At 34.4% G+C, this 19,529-nt stretch overlaps 1 protein-coding gene across 6 annotated transcripts in view; it reads right to left on the bottom strand.

Moving 5' to 3' along the window:
- sh3glb2b (SH3-domain GRB2-like endophilin B2b) overlaps positions 1 to 18,190 on the bottom strand; it is a 93,946-nt gene extending 75,756 nt beyond the window's left edge. For 3 of the 6 annotated variants that reach the window (XM_049468546.1, XM_049468619.1, XM_049468647.1), the window contains exons 1-3: positions 18,033 to 18,189; positions 10,183 to 10,324; positions 1,828 to 1,956 (exon numbers count right to left, since the gene is read on the bottom strand). In XM_049468546.1, the coding sequence (XP_049324503.1) occupies positions 1,828 to 1,956; positions 10,183 to 10,324; positions 18,033 to 18,095 (334 nt within the window). In that variant the 5' untranslated portion in view covers positions 18,096 to 18,189. Of the gene's footprint in view, positions 1 to 1,827; positions 1,957 to 10,182; positions 10,325 to 18,032 lie in introns of all 6 variants that reach the window. The other 3 variants (XM_049468588.1, XM_049468682.1, XM_049468563.1) reach the window with 2 other exon arrangements.
- Positions 18,191 to 19,529: the final 1,339 nt, after the last annotated feature.

The raw sequence follows: 19,529 nt of genomic DNA, 5'->3' as shown, positions 1-19,529 counted from the left end.
TTATAACTGTCACTATATATTATCATTACTATCAATGTTATTATTACTGTCACTGTATATTATTATTACATCATTACTATCAGTGTTATCATTACTGTCACTGTAAATTATCATTACAAACACTGTTTTCATTACAATCACTGTTATCATTACTGTCATTGTTAAATTTCTATGACTGTTATCATTACTGTCACTGTTATCATTACTGTCCCTGTATATTACTATTACTATCACTGTTATTATTACTGTCACTGTATATTATCATCACTATCACTGTTATCATTACTGTCACTGTATATTATCATCACTATCACTGTTATCATTACTGTCACTGTATATTATCATCACTATCACTGTTATCATTACTGTCCCTGTATATTACTATTACTAGAACTGTAATTATTACTGTCACTGTATATTATCGTTACTATGACTGGTGTCATTACTGTCACTGTATATTATAATCACTATCACTGTTATCATTACTGTCACTGTTATCATTACTGTTACTGTTGTCATTACTGTCACTGTTATCATTACTATCACTGTTATCATTACTGTCACTGTTATCATTACTGTTACTGTTGTCATTACTGTCACTGTTATCATTACTGTCACTGTTGTCATTACGGTCACTGTTGTCATTACGGTCACTGTTGTCATTAGTGTCACTGTATATTAACATTACAAACAATGTTATATTTACTGTCGCTGTATGTTATTAATATTACTATCACTGTTATTGTTACTGTCACTGAGTATGTATTAATACTAGCAGTTAATCGTATTACTGTGACTGTACATTATCACTAATTATTACTATTACTATTTGTGAGTTATTTCTATCACTATATATTTATTTTAATTACTATCGTTAACTTATATTATTAACTAATAACTAAAAACAGACACTGTGCAAAAAATATTACACAATAACAATAATTACATAAACCCCAGTAATACTGTGGCATCAGAGAGAGAGAGAGAGAGAGTTATGAAGAGAAGATTACACCAGAGCAGGTCATTATTTCGGGAAAGTAAACTTATTGTTGGAAATCCAAGAGCGCCCCCTACTGCTGACCACTGAGTGAACTCCTGCACCTGACTGAACTCCTACAAGCTTATAATAATCTTAATTAATTTAGTTTCTTGATGCGATGCCCATAAATATTGTGTCAGGTTCAATTTAAAAAAATATATGCCTTTTATTTTTCTGTATTATTAAGTTGTAGTACAAATTGATGTGTTTTACACGGGAATCCTTTCAGAAAACAGGATTTGATGATAAAAATTGCTGCAAAAGAAGTGAACTGTCAACTGTAGAACACGCCATAACACTGATATACACCAAAACACCCACATTATAAATGCCGGCATTGGTGTTTTATACATTTTAGGGTACTTTTATACCTGTCTGGCATTTTTTTAGTGTTCAAATCATTTTAAAGTAAAAAACTAAAGTGATTTTGAGACAATATGGTCTCTATTGAACTTCTAATGTTACTGTATCAGTTTATCAGGGAATAATGATTAGTTTATTTTAAGTCACGTTGCATTGTTTCCTCTAAATGTCATAATAAGGCAGGGAGTGAGGAATAGAGCCGTCAAACGGCAGGTTTAAGTTCAATTTTACACGCTGGTATCGGGGATTATTGACATGCAATCCGATGGCGATGCTTCAAAGGTGATGATTAACCATAATGGAAAATGTAACTGGTGAATAAAGAATTAGAAAGGACATTTTAACATTTATTATTTACTGGTTTAAAACTGTGGATTACCAAAGGACACACATTTGCGAGTCAATTTTTGTAATTCTGTACTCACCATAAGGAGTTCCTGGTCCAAAATCCTTGGCAGCGTCCTGCATATACTGTCCCAACAGCTCCCCATTGGTGGTTCTGGTTGGAGCCTTTTTGTCCAATTTCTCATAGAAGAACTCTTCAATGCGGGCACCTAAGTGGAACCTCAGATTAGAAGGGCAAACAAACGGCTTAAAGATGTTCACCTCATCTGTCTTTCTATAGTTTTTTAATGTGTTTAAAACTGTCCACTTAAAATTTACGCTTTTTATTAAACTAACAAGAATTAAAAACTAGTGAGAAATAAAACTGAAAATCATATGCAAACTTTGTTAAAATTTGCCTGAAAGCACAGATATCAAGTGATATTAAGACACTGGATCTTACTGGACTTATATATTCTTTTCTATATTCTGTCAAAATGCTTTTAAATTACTTTTCTTTACATTTTATTAATGTTTGTCAAATAGAGACTTTAAGAAAATAAAGAAAAAGTTAATATATATAAAAGCAATTTCCCCCAAGATGTTGTGTGGCATGCCTGCATAAGACTGTGTGCAGTAAATACAGCTCTGGAAAAAATTAAGAGACCACTTTAGTTTCCGAATCAGTTTAGTTTCTCTGATTTTGCTATTTATAGGTATTTGTTTAAATAAAATGAACATTGTTGTTTGATTCTATAAACTACAGACAACATTTCTCCCAAATTCCAAATAAAAGTATTGTCATTTAAAGCATTTATTTGCAGAAAATGTCTGAAACGATGCATAGCTTTCAGACCTCAAGTAATGCAAAGAAAACAAGTTCATATTCATGAAGTTTTAAGAGTTTAGAAATCAATATTTGGTGAAATAACTCTGGTTTTTAATCACAGTTTTCATGCAGTTTGACATGTTCTCCTCCACCAGTCTTACACACTGCTTTTGGATAACTTTATGCCACTCCTGCTGCAAAAAAAAATCAACAGTTCAGCTTGGTTTGATGGCTTGTGATCATCCATCTTTCTCTTGATTATATTCTACAGGTTTTCAATTTGGTAAAATCAAAGAAACTCATTATTTTAAGTGCTCTCTTATTTTTTTCCAGAGCTGTATTTAAGTAATTGCAGTGGCTTTTGAAGGAAGGATGAGGTTCTCCTGTTTCTCATCTTAAATCGATTTGCCTGTTTTAGAAGGACAGTCTGTAAGCTTTATATAGTCACTGACTGTGATTAGTAGAGAGCAGAGGAGGACACTGACAACTCAAAAACAGAAACACACACACACACACACAGAACAAAAGCATATGCCAACAGTTTGGCCACACAAAATCAACACAAACTACACAGATATTTAGAAAAGGCCCCTCTTGAGCAGAACCCCAACAACAGACCCATGGATGAGTCTGATGACCAGTCTGTAGGTGGAGTTTTAATGTATGTTTTAATATATTTGATGACACCAACATATCCCTGTTTATTAATTATCATGAGTAATATCACAATGCTGTGATACTGTGATACTCAATATCTCTATGATACTTCACATCATCTGTGTTACTGAAGAGGATAAAATACTCCTAAACAATTAAATACCAGTAACTATGAATTAATTGGTGTCAGTTTCACAAAATTGGTTTAACCAATATTCTGTTCTGCAGGTTCACCCTGTTCATTTGATTACAGCGCCACAAAGTGGAGTAATGAAGCAGTGACTTTAGTGAGTAAAAACTGGAGGGCGAGTTTTAGGGAATTTAGAGTGCCTGTGTTTCAATAATACAGCTCTGTAAAAAATTAAGAGACCACTTAATTTTCTGAATTAGTTTTTGTCTGATTTTGCTACTTATAGGTCTATGTTTAAGTAAAATGAACATTGTTTTATTCTATAGTCTACGGACAACATTTCTTCCAAATTCCAAATAAAATATTGTCATTTAGAGCATTTATTTGCAGAAAATGAGAAATGGCTGAAATAACAAATAAAAAAGATGCAGAGCTTTCAAACCTTAAATAATGCAAAGAAAACAAGTTCATATTCCTAAAGTTTTAAAAGTTCAGAAATCAATATTTGGTGGAATAACCCTGGTTTTTTATCACAGTTTTCATGCATCTTGGCATGTTCTCCTCCATCAGTCTTACACACTGCTTTTGGATAACTTTATGCCTTTACTCCTGGTGCAACAATTTAATTAGTTCAGCTTGGTTTGATGGCTTGAGATCATCCATCTTCCTCAATTTTCCTCTTTCAATTTAGTAAAATCAAAGAAACTTATCATTTTTAAGTGGTCTCATTTTTTTCCAGAGCTGTATATCAATATGATACAATCTAAACAATTCAATATAATCACAGTGATTTTTATTATATTTTGTGGCACTTTATTTAATTTGACAGGATTTTTACACTCTCAGTAATGAAATGGTCAGTAGGTCCGTGTTCTTTAGGCACTGTTGGTATCCTTGATATTCTTTTAAAAAGCATATTGTCAATACAATAAGAAGTTTTATCAATGTCACTACATTGTGCAGGTCTATATTACAATATTGATATATTGTCCCACTCCTACTCAAGAGAGTATACAAAAAACTATAGTATACAAAAACACACATTTATATTTATTAAACATGAGTAAAAAAAAAAGTTTACTTTTTATGCAATTATAACGGAGGGGTCTAACGACAGGGTACAACAACTCCTCTAGTGGGAGGGTTTTAAACACAACACTAAATGAACCACTGTCCGACACAAACTTTTACATATAAACTATTAATTAAAAAGCAATACTGTGTTATTGAAACTCTATACGGTATTGCAAAATGAAATATAAAGATACAGTATCAATATTTTCTTTCACCCTAAATGATCACTATTTTATGAAAACATTAAAATATCACTATATTTCCCAGGTCTGTATCACAATATTGTCCCACCCAATTGTTTTTTTTTAATGCAATTATAACAGTGGGATCTAACGTCAGAGTACAACACTGCCCTCTAGTGGGAGGGTTTTGAACACAATACTAAATGAACCTCTGAAAAACTACACAGTTTCGCAAAACAAAAAATCAAGATACAATATCAATATTTTCTTACACCCCTAATGAATTTCATCAGAGCTTAATTAAACACTGAGTAACCGATCATTTCACTATAGAGAGTGTAATTAATTGCTGCTTAATAAGATAAAGGGCAGCAAAAATATTTTAAAAATCGTTGTCTTCAAATATCTCAATATAATATTTTTGTTCATATCACCCACTCTTATATTTGGGTATTCATTAAAGAAACATGCAGTTTGGGCCAGCTCTATTTAACTATTCCATTAGTGATGGTCTTATCGGCTTCTTTCTAAAGCTGATCTACAATCTGCGAACTCCAGTAGCATAAAAGGTAAATTCCCTCCAACACATCAAATCTCAAACAGGTATATTAATAGCCCTTTAGCTAAACACTAACACTACAATCAAAGACCATAAAATGGAAAGCCCCTTGTGGATTCATTATGGATTTATGATGGAAGAAAAAACATGGATATACGTGTGTTCCTCCTTTCCACTCGAATTATGAGGGGAAAGACACAATCTGTGGTTTCGATAACCCCTCCAGCTGCAAGAAGGTTATCAAGATATTTATACAGCTGAAAAACCCGGCTCTTAACAAAAGAACACTCCAGGAAGTAGATGAATCATATTTGATAACTGTTAGCGTCAAGTTTAAAGATAGCGGGCCACATTCATAAAGCGAAATCACAGATTTTCTATGACGTCCAGAGGAACTGGCATCACTGCAATACTTTCCTCATTTTAAAAAGTTCCCATTGTTTATTTTTTGTGTATTTTTTTTTACAATGGTAAAAATGTTAGACCCACAGCACAGCTCCCACCTCCAGATAAACATATTATATTAGTTTACTTCTTTTCCAGCTAAAAGATGTATATATGAGCTGTACAGGACTAGGATAGTAACATTAGCTGAGATAACTTACAGTGGGCCCAATCCCATTCATAATTGTACCCCTACCCCTTATTCTTGAGTGAAATCCTACCTCTAAAAACTAGACCCACCCTTGTAGAACCTGTTGGCAACCCTGTTTTGCTGATGTGATTGCAGTGCAATGCTAAAGTTCAGCAATCTAGCAACTAATTATTATAGTCAATTCCCTTAATTTCTCTGTGATGTGAAGCTAAAATTAATCATTTTTCTGTTCCATCTTAATTCACGCTACCTCTGCTGTCTCTTGCATTATTTAAGGTGGAACAGAAAATTTAGCTAGCTACCAAAAAATACCAGTAGCATTTTTTAATGCTTGTTATGAAGAAAACCTTTTTTTTTTTACCATTTACTTTAGGAGCAGGATTCATACTGGCAGCTGCCATGACCTCTTGTTACTGACAAAATCTGAGTTTCCCCACACGTAAATACGAGTTTGTGGAGGCGTTCCAGTGTTCTCATCTCGTAAATACGATATTTCCGACACGACTTGAAGGCAGCATAAGCATCACTTACTTTACCAAAAGACTGGCTGCCTTTCTCTGTGTTAATTCCACTTTCAAGACTTACTCAAGAGTTTATTTAATGGACCAAATTTCTGGCTAAAATCTGGTTAAATCTCACTTTAGAAGAAAACACTGATACCTTAAAGGTTAAATAAAATCTGTGTTCATGGATATCTTGTGTTTGTTGATATGAAAAAAGAAAAAAGAATCAGATTTGCGTAGCGCTATCCACATCTAAGCCATCTTAGCTGAGTTTAGTTTAGTTTAGCTTAGCTTAGCCAAGTGTGCTACTCCTCTGCTCTGTGCATTCACACACCCCTAGTTTTTAATGTTTCCATGTGTTTCTTGTGATAATTCATTTTTTTCTCTGGTGTATTTTACAATATGAGCTTACAGACTAGGCAACACAAATCAACAAAACTACAACAGAACTGTACACAGGTTGTGTTCGTGATAACTAGCTGGACAGCCAGCCATTTCCTGATTCAGTCCTTAGAATGGTGGAAAAAATATAATATGATGTAATGTGAAACGCAAGAATATGACAGGCTTTACATTATATTTCAAATGTTTTTACAGCAGTAAATTCTGTATTAACATTATTTCGTTTAATCTAGTTACCTTTCTCTCTTCTCTCCTATTCCTGTCTCCCACACTTCTTATATATTGTACATAGACTATTGTCTGCAGAGATACCACTGAACATTATGAACATGACAGTTTTTATCAATATGCCCATTATCCTCAAAAAGCCATTCATTATTTAATAATAAAACTGCTCAAAGCTGTACTGAGCTTCCTTTAGCTTCTGGATTCAGTAAGCTGAATGGGGTTTTAAAGGAATGGGTTAAGGGTGTGAGCTAATGAGCAGGGGACTGTAAATGCAGACAGACTTACCAGTGTGGTCAACTGGAGCATGAGGAGGGTCAGAAAGTCACAGATTAGAGCCTCTTAGTTACTGCCACACAATTCAGTCACTCACTGAATGTCTATAGCAAGCAGGTAAATAACTTCCAGCTATGGTTCGTAAACCCATTTTCTCAAAGTGCTCACTCTCTTCAAGCTGCTGCTAATGACCTTGGATTAATTGGTTGGCCAATGACAACAAGCTGATATGGCTCTTGATACTTTATGAAGGTTATAGGAATATGCAGGGCAATATATATATATATATATATATATATATATATATATATATATATATATATATATATATATATATATATATATATATATATTTAATCTACTAGAAAGTGGTAAAGTTGTAATGTTCATTTTAGGGATGCACTGAAATTTTTTACAACCAAAAATATTCAGCTGAAAATGGCAAAAACAGCTAAATAAGTGAAAATATCAAACTACGAACAATGACTCATTTTTGTATCTATTTTAAGTCATTCTTAATTGTTTTCTCTAACTTTTGGATCTTTTGACTAAAATATAAGACCAGATTCCCTCCTTATATTCCACCAGTCCCTGCTGCATATCAGAACAGTGAGAGAGTGCAGCCAACATACAACAGGTTTAAGTTCATTTTTTACTCTACACTTACCTAAATAAAATAAAACAAAATAAAATAAAAAGGTCCGGCTTTAAGCATCATTTATCCCACTCTGTGTCAGTTTAGTACTCTGTCCCGAACTGCCTGCTTCCCTGTTGAAAGATCCAAGCTGTACAGGGCTAGAATAGTAACATTAGCTGAGACAAGTTAGCCTTAGCATTCGTCGTTTAATTACCAAAAGACTGGCTTCCATTCTCCGTGTACATTGAGTAGCACTGCTGAGGTAATATATGACTAAAATTACACTGCTTAAGCAAATTTATGATTAGAATTGGACTACTAGTGCTAGTGCTGCCACTATGAGCAGGAGATAGCTGGTTCAAATCGCAGTTATGCAGCTTGCCATCAGCTGCCGGAGCCCTGAGAGAGCACAATTAGCCTTGCTCTCTCTGGATGGGTAGACTCTCTCTCCACATCACTCCAAAAGGTGATGTCACTCAGCACAAGGCTGCATCTGTGAGCTGATGTATCTGAACCGAGTCGCTGCGCTTTCCTCTGAGCGTGCTGTGATGCTACTTATCAATGCTGCATAAGTCACATGTATCGGAGGAGGCATGTGCCAGTCTTCACCTTCCTGGTGTTAGGGCACTACTAGTGATAGGTGGAGTCCTAATGAGTGGGTTGGGTAATTGGCCTTGTAAATGGGGAGAAAATTAGATTAAAAAAAAAAAACTTTACTGAGGTAAAATGATTCAAATTGCAGTACTGAAGCAATTTATGACTAGAATAGCATTACTTAGATAGATACATTTATGATTAAAATTGCATGGCATATATAGCTATAGCTAGGTTATATAGCAGAGGTATATAGCTAGGTAAATGGGTGTCTAGAACATGCTGAAGTAAATTCATGATTACAACAGCACTGATAAATGAACTGTGTGATAAAAAAATTGAATTGTTGCTTTGTAACTCCTTGTTCTTTAAAAATAAAGACAAAAAACAGTTAAAAAAAGGGGCCTATTGAATAAAAACCTGTGAAAAAAAAGCTTAGAACGCAGTTTTGAACAAACTAAAATATTTCAGTGCATCCCTAGCTTATTCATGTTTAAATATCTTTTATCTAAAAGCCCAAAACTCCTGAAAGAAGTCAGAGGGAGAGAGCTGAAAGCTGCAGATCCACTGTACACGTTTAAGATGGTCAGCAGGTATTAGGTTTCCTGCTCACTGTTTTATTCATCACATTACAATGCAGTGGTGTCTCTGTTTGTGTAGATCGATCTGAACTTAATACAAACCTCTGTATCAGTTCTATACAGCAGCTACAGCAGCACACAGCTCCAGTGCTTACGGCAGTACCAACATTATAAGACTAGACTCAACAACATTACACATCATATTAAAAAACAACATTTAAAGGACAGGGGTCAACATCACTCACAGACACTGGACAGCTCATCAGGTTAGTAGGAATACACATACATTTAAACATAGATAATTTTGAAGGTGTATTAATATATTAATGTTGTTATCTCAGTTGTTCATGTGTCTAGTTTTTGTAAAAGTGTGTAAAAGTGTGTACTTAATTCTAAAACTTAAAACCTAGTAAAAGTATTAGTATTAGTATAAACCTGACTTAAGACTTAAAACACAAGTATTAAGTAAGTATTATAAAACAAGCAGCTGGGAGGGGCTTTAGTAGAAAATAAACATCATACCAGTGCTGTCATGCAAAAATCTTCTGACATTTTAATGAAAGTTAATGTAAAAAGATTTTATTTTATTAATTCACTGTAGAAAATGGATATTAGTCCATTTTTGTCAGGAAACGACAAAATCGAATCTATTTATTCTGTTAGATATCATATAGAAATATGACAGAAGACAAAGTAAAGTAAAATATTTCAATAAAAAATAGCTTTTGTTTAATTAATAAAAAAAAAAAAATCTGAAAAACATTAAATGTACACTATGCAAGTATAGATAAACATCAATCTATGGGAAAAAAAACTGTTAAATTTGGTGACAAAACAAACAAAACCAAATACATTTTCTAAATTTATGTCAGACCAAGGATCTGTTAAATATTTCCTATTTTTTATTTTAATATAGGTCACAATTGTTTGTGTGCGTTTTTTTTAAATGCAAGTAAACTAGATTTTGGATTTCTAGTCAAATGTAAAAAGAGCTAATTATAACTGAACTGCCAACATTCAAAGTTTCAACACTGGTATTAATATGTGCACTGAAAAGTTGATATAATGCCATCTCTAATTGAAAGTATCAGTATGCATAAAGAGTATCTACTCACATGTGTATTCATCTACTACACCTGCTCTGTCCTGCCCCCCCATCACTGTGAAATAAATGTTTCTATACAGCAGTTAAGAGTAAAGAGTTAATCTTACTGGGGTTGGGCTGCAGCAGCACTTCAGTCTGTCTGAAGATCTTCTCTGTCCAGTTCTTGGTGCAGTCTCCTCGGGCGATCAGGTTCTCCAGATGAGCATCCAGCTCAGTCTTCTCTGCCTGGCCCAGCTTCTCCTCTGTGAACTAGAGAAAAGAAGAAATGAGTTTCTTTACAGAACAGTCTTAAGGACACAACATCCTCAACAAACAAAAAAGACTCGAAAGTTGAAGATGCATTGCTGTAATTCTGCTGATACAGTACAGCATTGTGCTTCTTTAATAGAAAAAGAAAATAAAATCAAACAGCAAAATTAGACACATTTAATTTTATTGGATAAGTAAGTTGTAAATTAGCAGCAGATGTGAAAATGCAACTCATATAACCTTTAATGCAGCATAGAACTGCAGAATATAGTTTCATCATCATTATTATTTTTATTTTTTTATTATTGTTCTTTGCTCTTATTGTAACTGTGCTGCTGTAATAACTGACTTTCCCTCTGGGATTAATAAAGTTCTATCATCATCTATAAGTGCATGTGCACAATATGAAATGTCTTATTTGTGCAATATCAAATTGAATGCCAGTATCAAATGTTGCTGCAAGGGAATAGCTAAATATTAGGCAACAGAAATGATTCACACTTTCATTGTTCAGCTGAATGAGTGATGAGATCATCAGTTTATATCAAACAATGACTCACTTATTGCATATTGCAGTGTTTTCTCTAAAAATCGAGGGTAAGAGCTGTCTGTAAATTTCACCCACATGTGACTAGAGTAGCACTGTTGAGGTACATTTATGACTAATACTGGACTTCCTAAGCACATTTTCTTTAAAATATGTTGATGATTAGAATAGCACTGCTGAGGTAAATTCATGATTAGGACAGCACTGCCAAGGTTTATATATTGTGCTTTGTTGGTTTAGTTAGGGTTGTGCAACAAATATTTGTAAATTGTTGTTTTGTAATCGCTGACAAAAATTGCATTTAAGCTATTAAAAATGAACAAAAATGTGTGCAGTTTTTATCCAAGTGTTTAATTTTTCAGCCAAAAATGTTCATTACATTAAATCATTACTTGATACAAAATAAAAATTCACACTTCCCTTTTTACATGGAATCTAGGCAGATTATATCTAATGTTGATTATTTTAGTTATTTTAGGTTATTTTTGTGTATAATATTGGATATACAGTAGGTGTGTTACAATACACTCTGTACAAGATTCGATTCAATTTACAATATTTTATACAGATGTGAATTAGAGAAGAAGAGCAATGACAAATCGATAACAAACCCTGTTTGGAGGCTGCAACCAAAAATGATGGACATCCAACTCTGGCTGTTGATTGGCTTAAAAAAAACTAACTGACATCAAAAAGTGGTTGTGTTTTTGGCCTCAGTCTAAAATGATTGACATCTTCTTCACCTTTTGCTTACGCCCACTGGCTCTCCAGCCAGTGGCCTCTGGTGTTCAAACAATGCAAATGCAGGAGATTTCATAGTAACAGAATGTGGAATCGTCTCTTTCACTGATTTTTCCATCGTGATGCATTGTGTCACAATGCTTCAGTAACAACACTAACATACAAGGTGCATTATAAGTATAAGTGCATGTGAATCCTGTTAAAATTTAGTGACAAATACTTAATTTTGTTAATATTGAAAAATATACTGCAGAAGAAAAATGTAAAAATTGGAATATCAGTAACAAAATGTGGTTTCATTTTTATACAGAATTACTGCAGTCTACAAAAAAACTCCTGCCAACCACAGATGGTAGCAGTGGCACTCTCCTAAACATGACTCACTCCCACAAATCACTGCTTTCAGAATTCAGCCACCTTCTTCTCCACATGTAGAGGAGTGTAAGTGCAGTGCTGACTATGTGACACAGCACAGAAACAGAGAGTATAAGGCCTACGGACAGCAGTGAGGTGAAGAAAGGACAGTGAGACAGAGAGAAAATGAAGGAAGCTGTGCAGAGAGAGCGATAATCTGACAAACCTACTGATTATACTAATTACTTTCTTCAGAAGGATGGAAATATCAGAATTATGTGTAAACAGAAGGAGCACGCTGAAGATACAGAGCAGATATGATGCTCAATAATGATCATAATGATGTGTAAAAGCGTAGATGAGATGTTTCTAAATATATCAATCTATTCAATAATCCAGCTGTGCACTGTTGCAGAAATAAGGAGGATTAATAAATGATTCACAGCCATTGTTTGTCTGAGGCCTTTCAAGGAATAACCAAATATCAGCCATTTTTTCCTTTTGTGAAAAATCAGTTATTTGTTTAATTTAAATGCCTTTATGGATGACGTATTAGAAGTCTAAATAAAGTATATTTTAGATTCTTTTATGCAAATAAGCTATCCTAAAAATAAACTGATTTATAAAGAATAACTGATTTATACTGAAAGAAAAAATGACTTTGGTTGTCTTTGTGGGGGGTGGTGGTGGGTGCGCGCAGTTGTTCTTCAGTTGTACCCAGGGACAGTTCCTCGCGCCTGACACTCTGTCTGAAACTCCCTCTTTGACTAGGTCTGCCTAACAACAGAGTGATCTATATTCTGATTGGCTCAACAAGAGTACATTATAATATACAGCCGATGGATTGGCAAGCGTGAGAAATACCATGTGTTGCGTGTGAGCGTGTGAACTCGCTGAGGTGCGTGTGTCACACGCTCAAAGTGTGAGACTTGAGAACACTGATATGAGCATAATTAAATGTTCTGCAAAACTTTTAAAACAGATTGTTAACCCCTAAGTACAGACAGTCTGTTTTTGCAATTTCACAAAAACCAATCTCCATATCTCCAACTATTCAGATTCCAGCAGTTTAGCCCCAACCACTCTGTTTGTGGACAACCCTACAAATTAAAGCATTTCTGTTAACGCATACTTTAAGTTGCTCATATTGTTAAAACAGATGTGCAATCGCACACATAGCGTGTCTAGTCCCTTTAGTATTTCTTATAAAATATGACTCTTTAAAGCAGAAAAAACTGCTTGAATTATTGGCACTATGATGTCTAATGCCAAGTGTGAGCTAGAGGGGTATAAAGCCCCTCGGTATTCATGTGTTGAGAAGTGGAACTGTGTTCTCTTGAATGATAAAGCTCCATTCAATACTTCTGGAATGAGATGTGGAGTGGCTGTTGTTTTATAGGTGATTAATGTTCTATAAAGTAAATAAATATATTTAAGTTTAAATCAAACTTACAAATGAATAAACAAGGCAGAATGTCAAGGCATTACATTGAGCTATTAATTAAAATTTCAGAAGGAACTATAATAAACAAAAGCTTTGTTTATGATCTGTATGTTCTGAGAGGGGGTGTTATCAGCTGAGAGGAAATGTTGCTCATCACTGTGTAAAGTTGACTGGCTAAGAAAACAATCAGACATCAGCAGGAGAGCAGCCAGCCATCTGCCATCTGTTAGATCAGTGACAGACAAGCTCCGAGCACCTAATACCTGCTGCACTCACCCACGGGCACCTAACAGTGGGAGAGCTTCGGACAAAGAGCCAACAGTGTGGTGAAGAACGGGTATGGCTGCTATATGAAGTGAAGAACACATGCTTCAGGTGTGCTATAATAGGAATGAGGCAAAATATTAATATTGTTTCGGAGCCAAAAGGTACCTGTTCTTCTGCTCCAGAGTGTCCTGTACTATTGCCAGTTTCTTTTTTGTTTAAATGTCTCATTCCATCGTTTTTCATTCCTTTTAGTTCATGTCTATTTGTGGTCTCTAGTATGAATGAATGCCATGTGAGCCGTTTTTTGTGAAACAATGTGCTCCAGTGTTTCTGTATAGCCCTGCTTTATTTTACTGAATTACTGGTCTCTGTAGAAACACAGAAACATATTGCCTCTGACTGGCTAACAGCACTGCAGCAGAGAACGTCTCTGTAAAACGCGAAATCAACCGGAGATCCGATTTAAACCTACAGTTGCTTTCACAAGATAGCTAATGTTAACTAGCTTGTGTAAACAGAGCTTTAGCTAACAGTGTCGGCTCTGCTGCAGCCCAGCTTTAGTCCTGTCTGTGGGTGGTCAGAAACCAGGTGGGCGATGCCATGAACTCATGAGCTGATGTAGACACAGTTTTTCCTGATCGGCTCATTTTTCTGAGACTTTTCTTTTCTTTGCTACTGCAGATAATGGAGGTTGAAAAACAGTTTTATGTGCAGCATGCATATACAAATCAGAGAGACCTATTGTATTTCACAAAGAACAAGAAAATTGGACCTTTAAAAATAAATAATGGTTTAACAGCATTACGACAATAATGTAACAACAAAAATCTACCACTAATCTAAAGTGCAGCATATTTAGTGCAAGCATATAAACTGGAAACAAATAATTAAAATTAAATACAGTAAACAGCAAAACAAATGCAAAAAAGACTATGACGATATTTTTATTGTGTGTAAAAATTTTGACATTACTGCATACAATCAGATATAGCACACCCCTAATTGGCAGTAGTTTTCTACAGGGACTTGACAAGCTGCATATGTGCAATTACACATCTGTGTCAGCCTGGGCTCCAGATTAACATGGTACTCCATCCCAGAGCCAGTAAAAATAGCATTGCACACAGGACGAGACTGGAGAAACCATTTATGAGTATTTTTGGAGGAGATCATTTACTAGTTTAAAGAAAAATACACACACAAATACAACCTAAAGTAGTAAAATGCATTCACTGGAATAGGTGTCAACTAGGGGTGTGCCATATCATATCGTATGCAATAATATCGCCAACATTATTTAAAATGAAAATATGAAATATCATGGCATATCACTCACCCTTAATTATCACATCAGGGTACTACTTTTTGCTGTTTTTAGCAAAAGACAAATTCTCATTATATATCTACTAGAGACAGATTATATCTGTCCAGTATCATTTATTTTACTTTAATCCTGAATATTTGGAGATATATGTAGTGCATTATTAGTATCATGATGTTCTGGATCACTGACTTCTGATAAAACTCTTTTTATCAGATTTTTTTTTTTTTATCTCAGTTCGGGGTGTGCCATATTATATCATATGCAATAATAAAATGTAATTTTCATTTTGTTGCAGTAGTGTATTCTTAAAATATTTTTTCAGTGTTAATTCAGTGTTTTGTCATATTGCAAAAATACCATGAAATATTGTGATATTATTTTAGGGCCATATCTCCCATTTCTATTGTCAACAAACATTTGGACGTTTAGTGTATCAGGAGGTTGATGTTGATGTATAGCAGGAAAATAAGAAACCCATGTGACGAGTCTCTGTTCTGAGCTGGAGCAGCTGGAAATCCACTGCTGCTGATTCTCTCAGAGAGGGGAAGACCCCTGCTGACGCAGCAGCAGCAGCAGCAGCAGCAGGATACTGCAGTTAAAAACAGACAGATAACACATCCTCCGGGACATCACTACTATCTCTCACTCTCCACACACACACACACACACACAGACACACACAGTCGTTACAGACACCTTCCCCCAGGCCATTTAACATCACATCACATGATTTAGTCTGGACCACACAAATCTCTCTACAGTCCATGAGAGAGCTTCCTTTAAACCCCTCACACACTGACCCAATCACACAGACAGACAGAGCGAGAGAGAGAGAGAGATGAAAGAGACAGACAGAGAGAGAGAGAGAGAGAGAGAGACAGAGACAGAGAGACAGACAGACAGAGAGACAGACAGAGAGACAGACAGAGAGACAGACAGAGAGAGAGACAGAGAGAGACAGAGAGAGACAGATAGAGAGAGAGAGAGACAGAGATGAAAATAGAAAAATAAAGAGATGGAATATATAAGTGATTGTGATTATACAGTAACAAACAGCACCATTAACAGCTATCAAATATACAAACTAAATTTATTTTACATTTATTTGCATAAGAAAATAGAAAAAATAGAAAAATATCCTCCTAATATTTCAGTTTGTAAATATGTAAATCACTGCCACAAAAAATAGTTATTTACAGGTCTCTGACAGAAACACCAGCCTAGCTACTGATAGGGTTCCCTCAGTACAATCTCCATTATCCCATCTTAAAAAAAACTGCATTCAAATACTAATTCAATTAGTCAAATTAATGACGTTGCCCCCATATTATTATAAGCTTATATTTAATAAAAGGCATTTTATTTTAGTATGTGCTTAATAAATATTTTTTTATTTGCATTATTTTCTATAATAAATTTTATATTTTGAAAATGATGGTTCCAGTCAATACAGCAAACTTGAGAAATAGAGCAGAGCAAGAGAAGGGTGAGAGAAAATGCAAGAAAAAGAAGGAAATCAGAGAGTAGGAAGAGACTGAGAAGAAAAAATAATAATAAAGAGACAAAGATAGAAAAAAGAGAGAATGAAAGTTAGAAAGAGACTCAGAAAGAAGAGGCAATAGAGAACATAAAATGGGACAGTGGAAAGAAGAGAGAATGAAAGTCAGAAAGCAAAAAGAGAGAATTTAAAGAGAAAGTAAAGACGAATTCGAATGAACAAGGCTGATATTTTAGACCTAAACTTATCATAGAGGACTGACATTACAGATATAGATAGACAAACAGATGTTGATGGATGTCAAAAGTACATTTGTAAATTAAACTATATTGTACTACATTTATTATTTAAACCACATAGAAAGTGTATAATTCATTGGGGTTACAAATATTGGTAATACAAATATTTAACTTTTTATAATAAGACATTAAATAAATTTGAGCACCTTGTGTTTAATAGTGACAAACCCAACAGTTATCTAAAATAGATCATTTCTTTGCATGGGCAACACTATCATTAGTATTGTAAGCCTGTTGGGAGCATCGGCTAAAAGCACTGTATTTGGGAATGCTGGGGGTCAATGGAAGTGGACTATTCAACAAAAGTTCGGACTCATTATAATGTTTCACTATATTGTTGCTGTCCAATGATCTCCAAAAGACAACTTTACAAGAGAGAGATAAAACCTTCTTGACTTTCAATGGAAGTTATTGTAAAAAATGATTTATTTTTTATTTTATTTATTTTGGAACATTTCTATTGGTCTATTCATTAGGAAATTTTGACAGTGTAAGGGAAAATTTGTGTGTTCAAATTTTGTAGTAAACTAAAGATTGGCAAAAATGGAGATGCTTGTTTTTCATTGGACAGTGATAACATAAACCCAAAGTCTATTACACACTGGATTTTTCCTTTAATCCATTTTTTCAGCAAATTAGTTTATTTAATTAATCTATACTGACAAAAACAAGGCCTGTGTCAATGACAACTGCAGTCATAGTTTTTTTTTTCAAGCTGTGAGTTAAAGTCCAGCATAAATATTCACACTTCTGCCTTGATCTAGTTATGTAATAAATAATGTGGATCCACATTCTGATAGTAGAAGGTGAGATGAGTCCTCCTCGTGTCATCCTGTGGATTCTCCCCACCCCCTCCTCCCCCTCCTCTCCCTCCTCCTCCTCCTCTCAGCCACAGCCATTAATAATGCACACAGACTTAGCCTGTGTCGTTATCGGCTTACAGTGACAAGGGGAAAAACACACAGGAATAAAAAGCTCCACAAGCATCCATATCTCTCCGTATCTCCAGGTTACAGAGGGTCAGGGTCCAGGGGAGGGTTAATAAAGGCTCAGTAGATAAATTCCCAGCGGTAAAGGGAGAAGAGGGGACATATTGGTGGTTCATTCAGGCTGCAGCACGACCACCACCACCACCACCAACAGCACTACTGCTACTAATACTGTTGCTGCTGCTGGACACAGATAATATTTATATTATTTATAATTAAAATAAAGCGTTTTTTTCAGCGCCTACCTGAACAGCACGGGTGAAGAACACGCCAGCATCGGACGCCAGTTTCTTGACATTGAAATCCATCGTGTTGTTATTAAACTACATCAGCTGGGGTTTCAGTACTGAAGCAGCCAGCAGCCCACAGCAGCGCGTTATTTTTATTTTACACCCGTTTTCAGACAAGCCCCGCCTCCCCACACAGGCCGTTCCAAATCCTCTGCTCCGATTGGTCAGCAGCTATGACGCTCCCGCCGTCAGCCCGATTCCCAGCCAATAGGAGCGCAGAAGCCCGTGTTTGTACGACAACAGGTGTGGAAAGAAATAGCGCAGCAGCTCTCCCTGCGCCTCTAATCCGCCGCTCATCCGTTCTATCGGACATCCTCCGCGCGCCCTGCTTAAAGGGGCACGAGCCTCCCCGCCGGCGGTCACGAGTCAGCAGCGCACACAATTACCTACCGGTCACAGCGCACTGCCGAAAATCAGGCTTTCTGTATTAAAAAAAAACATTATATATTTATAATTGTTTTAAAGATAAATAAAATATAAGTAAAAATAAATAAATAAATAAAGTGTAACTATACAAGCCTCAGAAAAGTGTGATTTTGCAATTTTTTTTTATTTAATAAAATGTAAATTATTTAAATAAAACTGTAGAATGATAAAATATTAAGGCATCTGATAAATAAATAAATAAATAAATAAGCGAAAGTCCTAGAAATAAATTTCTTTTTAAAAGAAAATTCAAATTATTTATAAAGACTTTTATTTTGTTTTATAAGATAAAACATTAGTAAAATGTAATTATTTAATAAAAAGTAATTATTAGTAGTAATTATTAATTATTTAACTAAAAAAATGCAAACAAACCATTAGATAAATATAAAAAATAGTGAAAGCCCTAGAACAAAAATTAAGTCTTATAAAATAATAAAATAAATAAAAGCATTTGTAAAAGCCTTGTAAATATAGAACTCCTTTTTTAAAGTTTTTTTTAAGATAAAGCACATTTAGGATAAAGCCTCTAAAATGTATATTATTTTATTAGCGTCAGTTAAATAAAAAAAATGAAATAAATTTATTTTAACAAAAAAAAATACAAAAATACAATTATTTTTTAAGACAAAGCCTCAGAAAAATAAAATGAAAGCCTTGTAAACATAAAATTCCTTTTTAAAAGACAAATACAGTTTTTTAAGAGCCCTAAAGTGTATACAATTTTAAGATAAAGTCTCAAAAAAATCCTAATATTCTATAAGATACAACATTAGTAAAATCAAATTTAATAAAACCTAAATTATTTAATATATATATACTAGTGTAACATATACTGGTGGAAAAGGGCTGCTATAATAAAATATATATTTTCTTTTTTTAGATGAAACATCAGAAAAATTAAGCTATTTTTAAAAGATGTACAAAAAGTATCTACAATCTGATCTAATGAACACAAATAATACTATGTTCTATTGAATGTTGCAAACTGTACTGTTAAAAGTAGTGATTAAAAAAATAAAAACA

Source organism: Astyanax mexicanus, chromosome 1 (genome assembly GCF_023375975.1).
Source record: "Astyanax mexicanus isolate ESR-SI-001 chromosome 1, AstMex3_surface, whole genome shotgun sequence".
Taxonomy (NCBI): domain Eukaryota; kingdom Metazoa; phylum Chordata; class Actinopteri; order Characiformes; family Acestrorhamphidae; genus Astyanax; species Astyanax mexicanus.
This window is presented reverse-complemented; position numbering and strand designations above follow the sequence as displayed.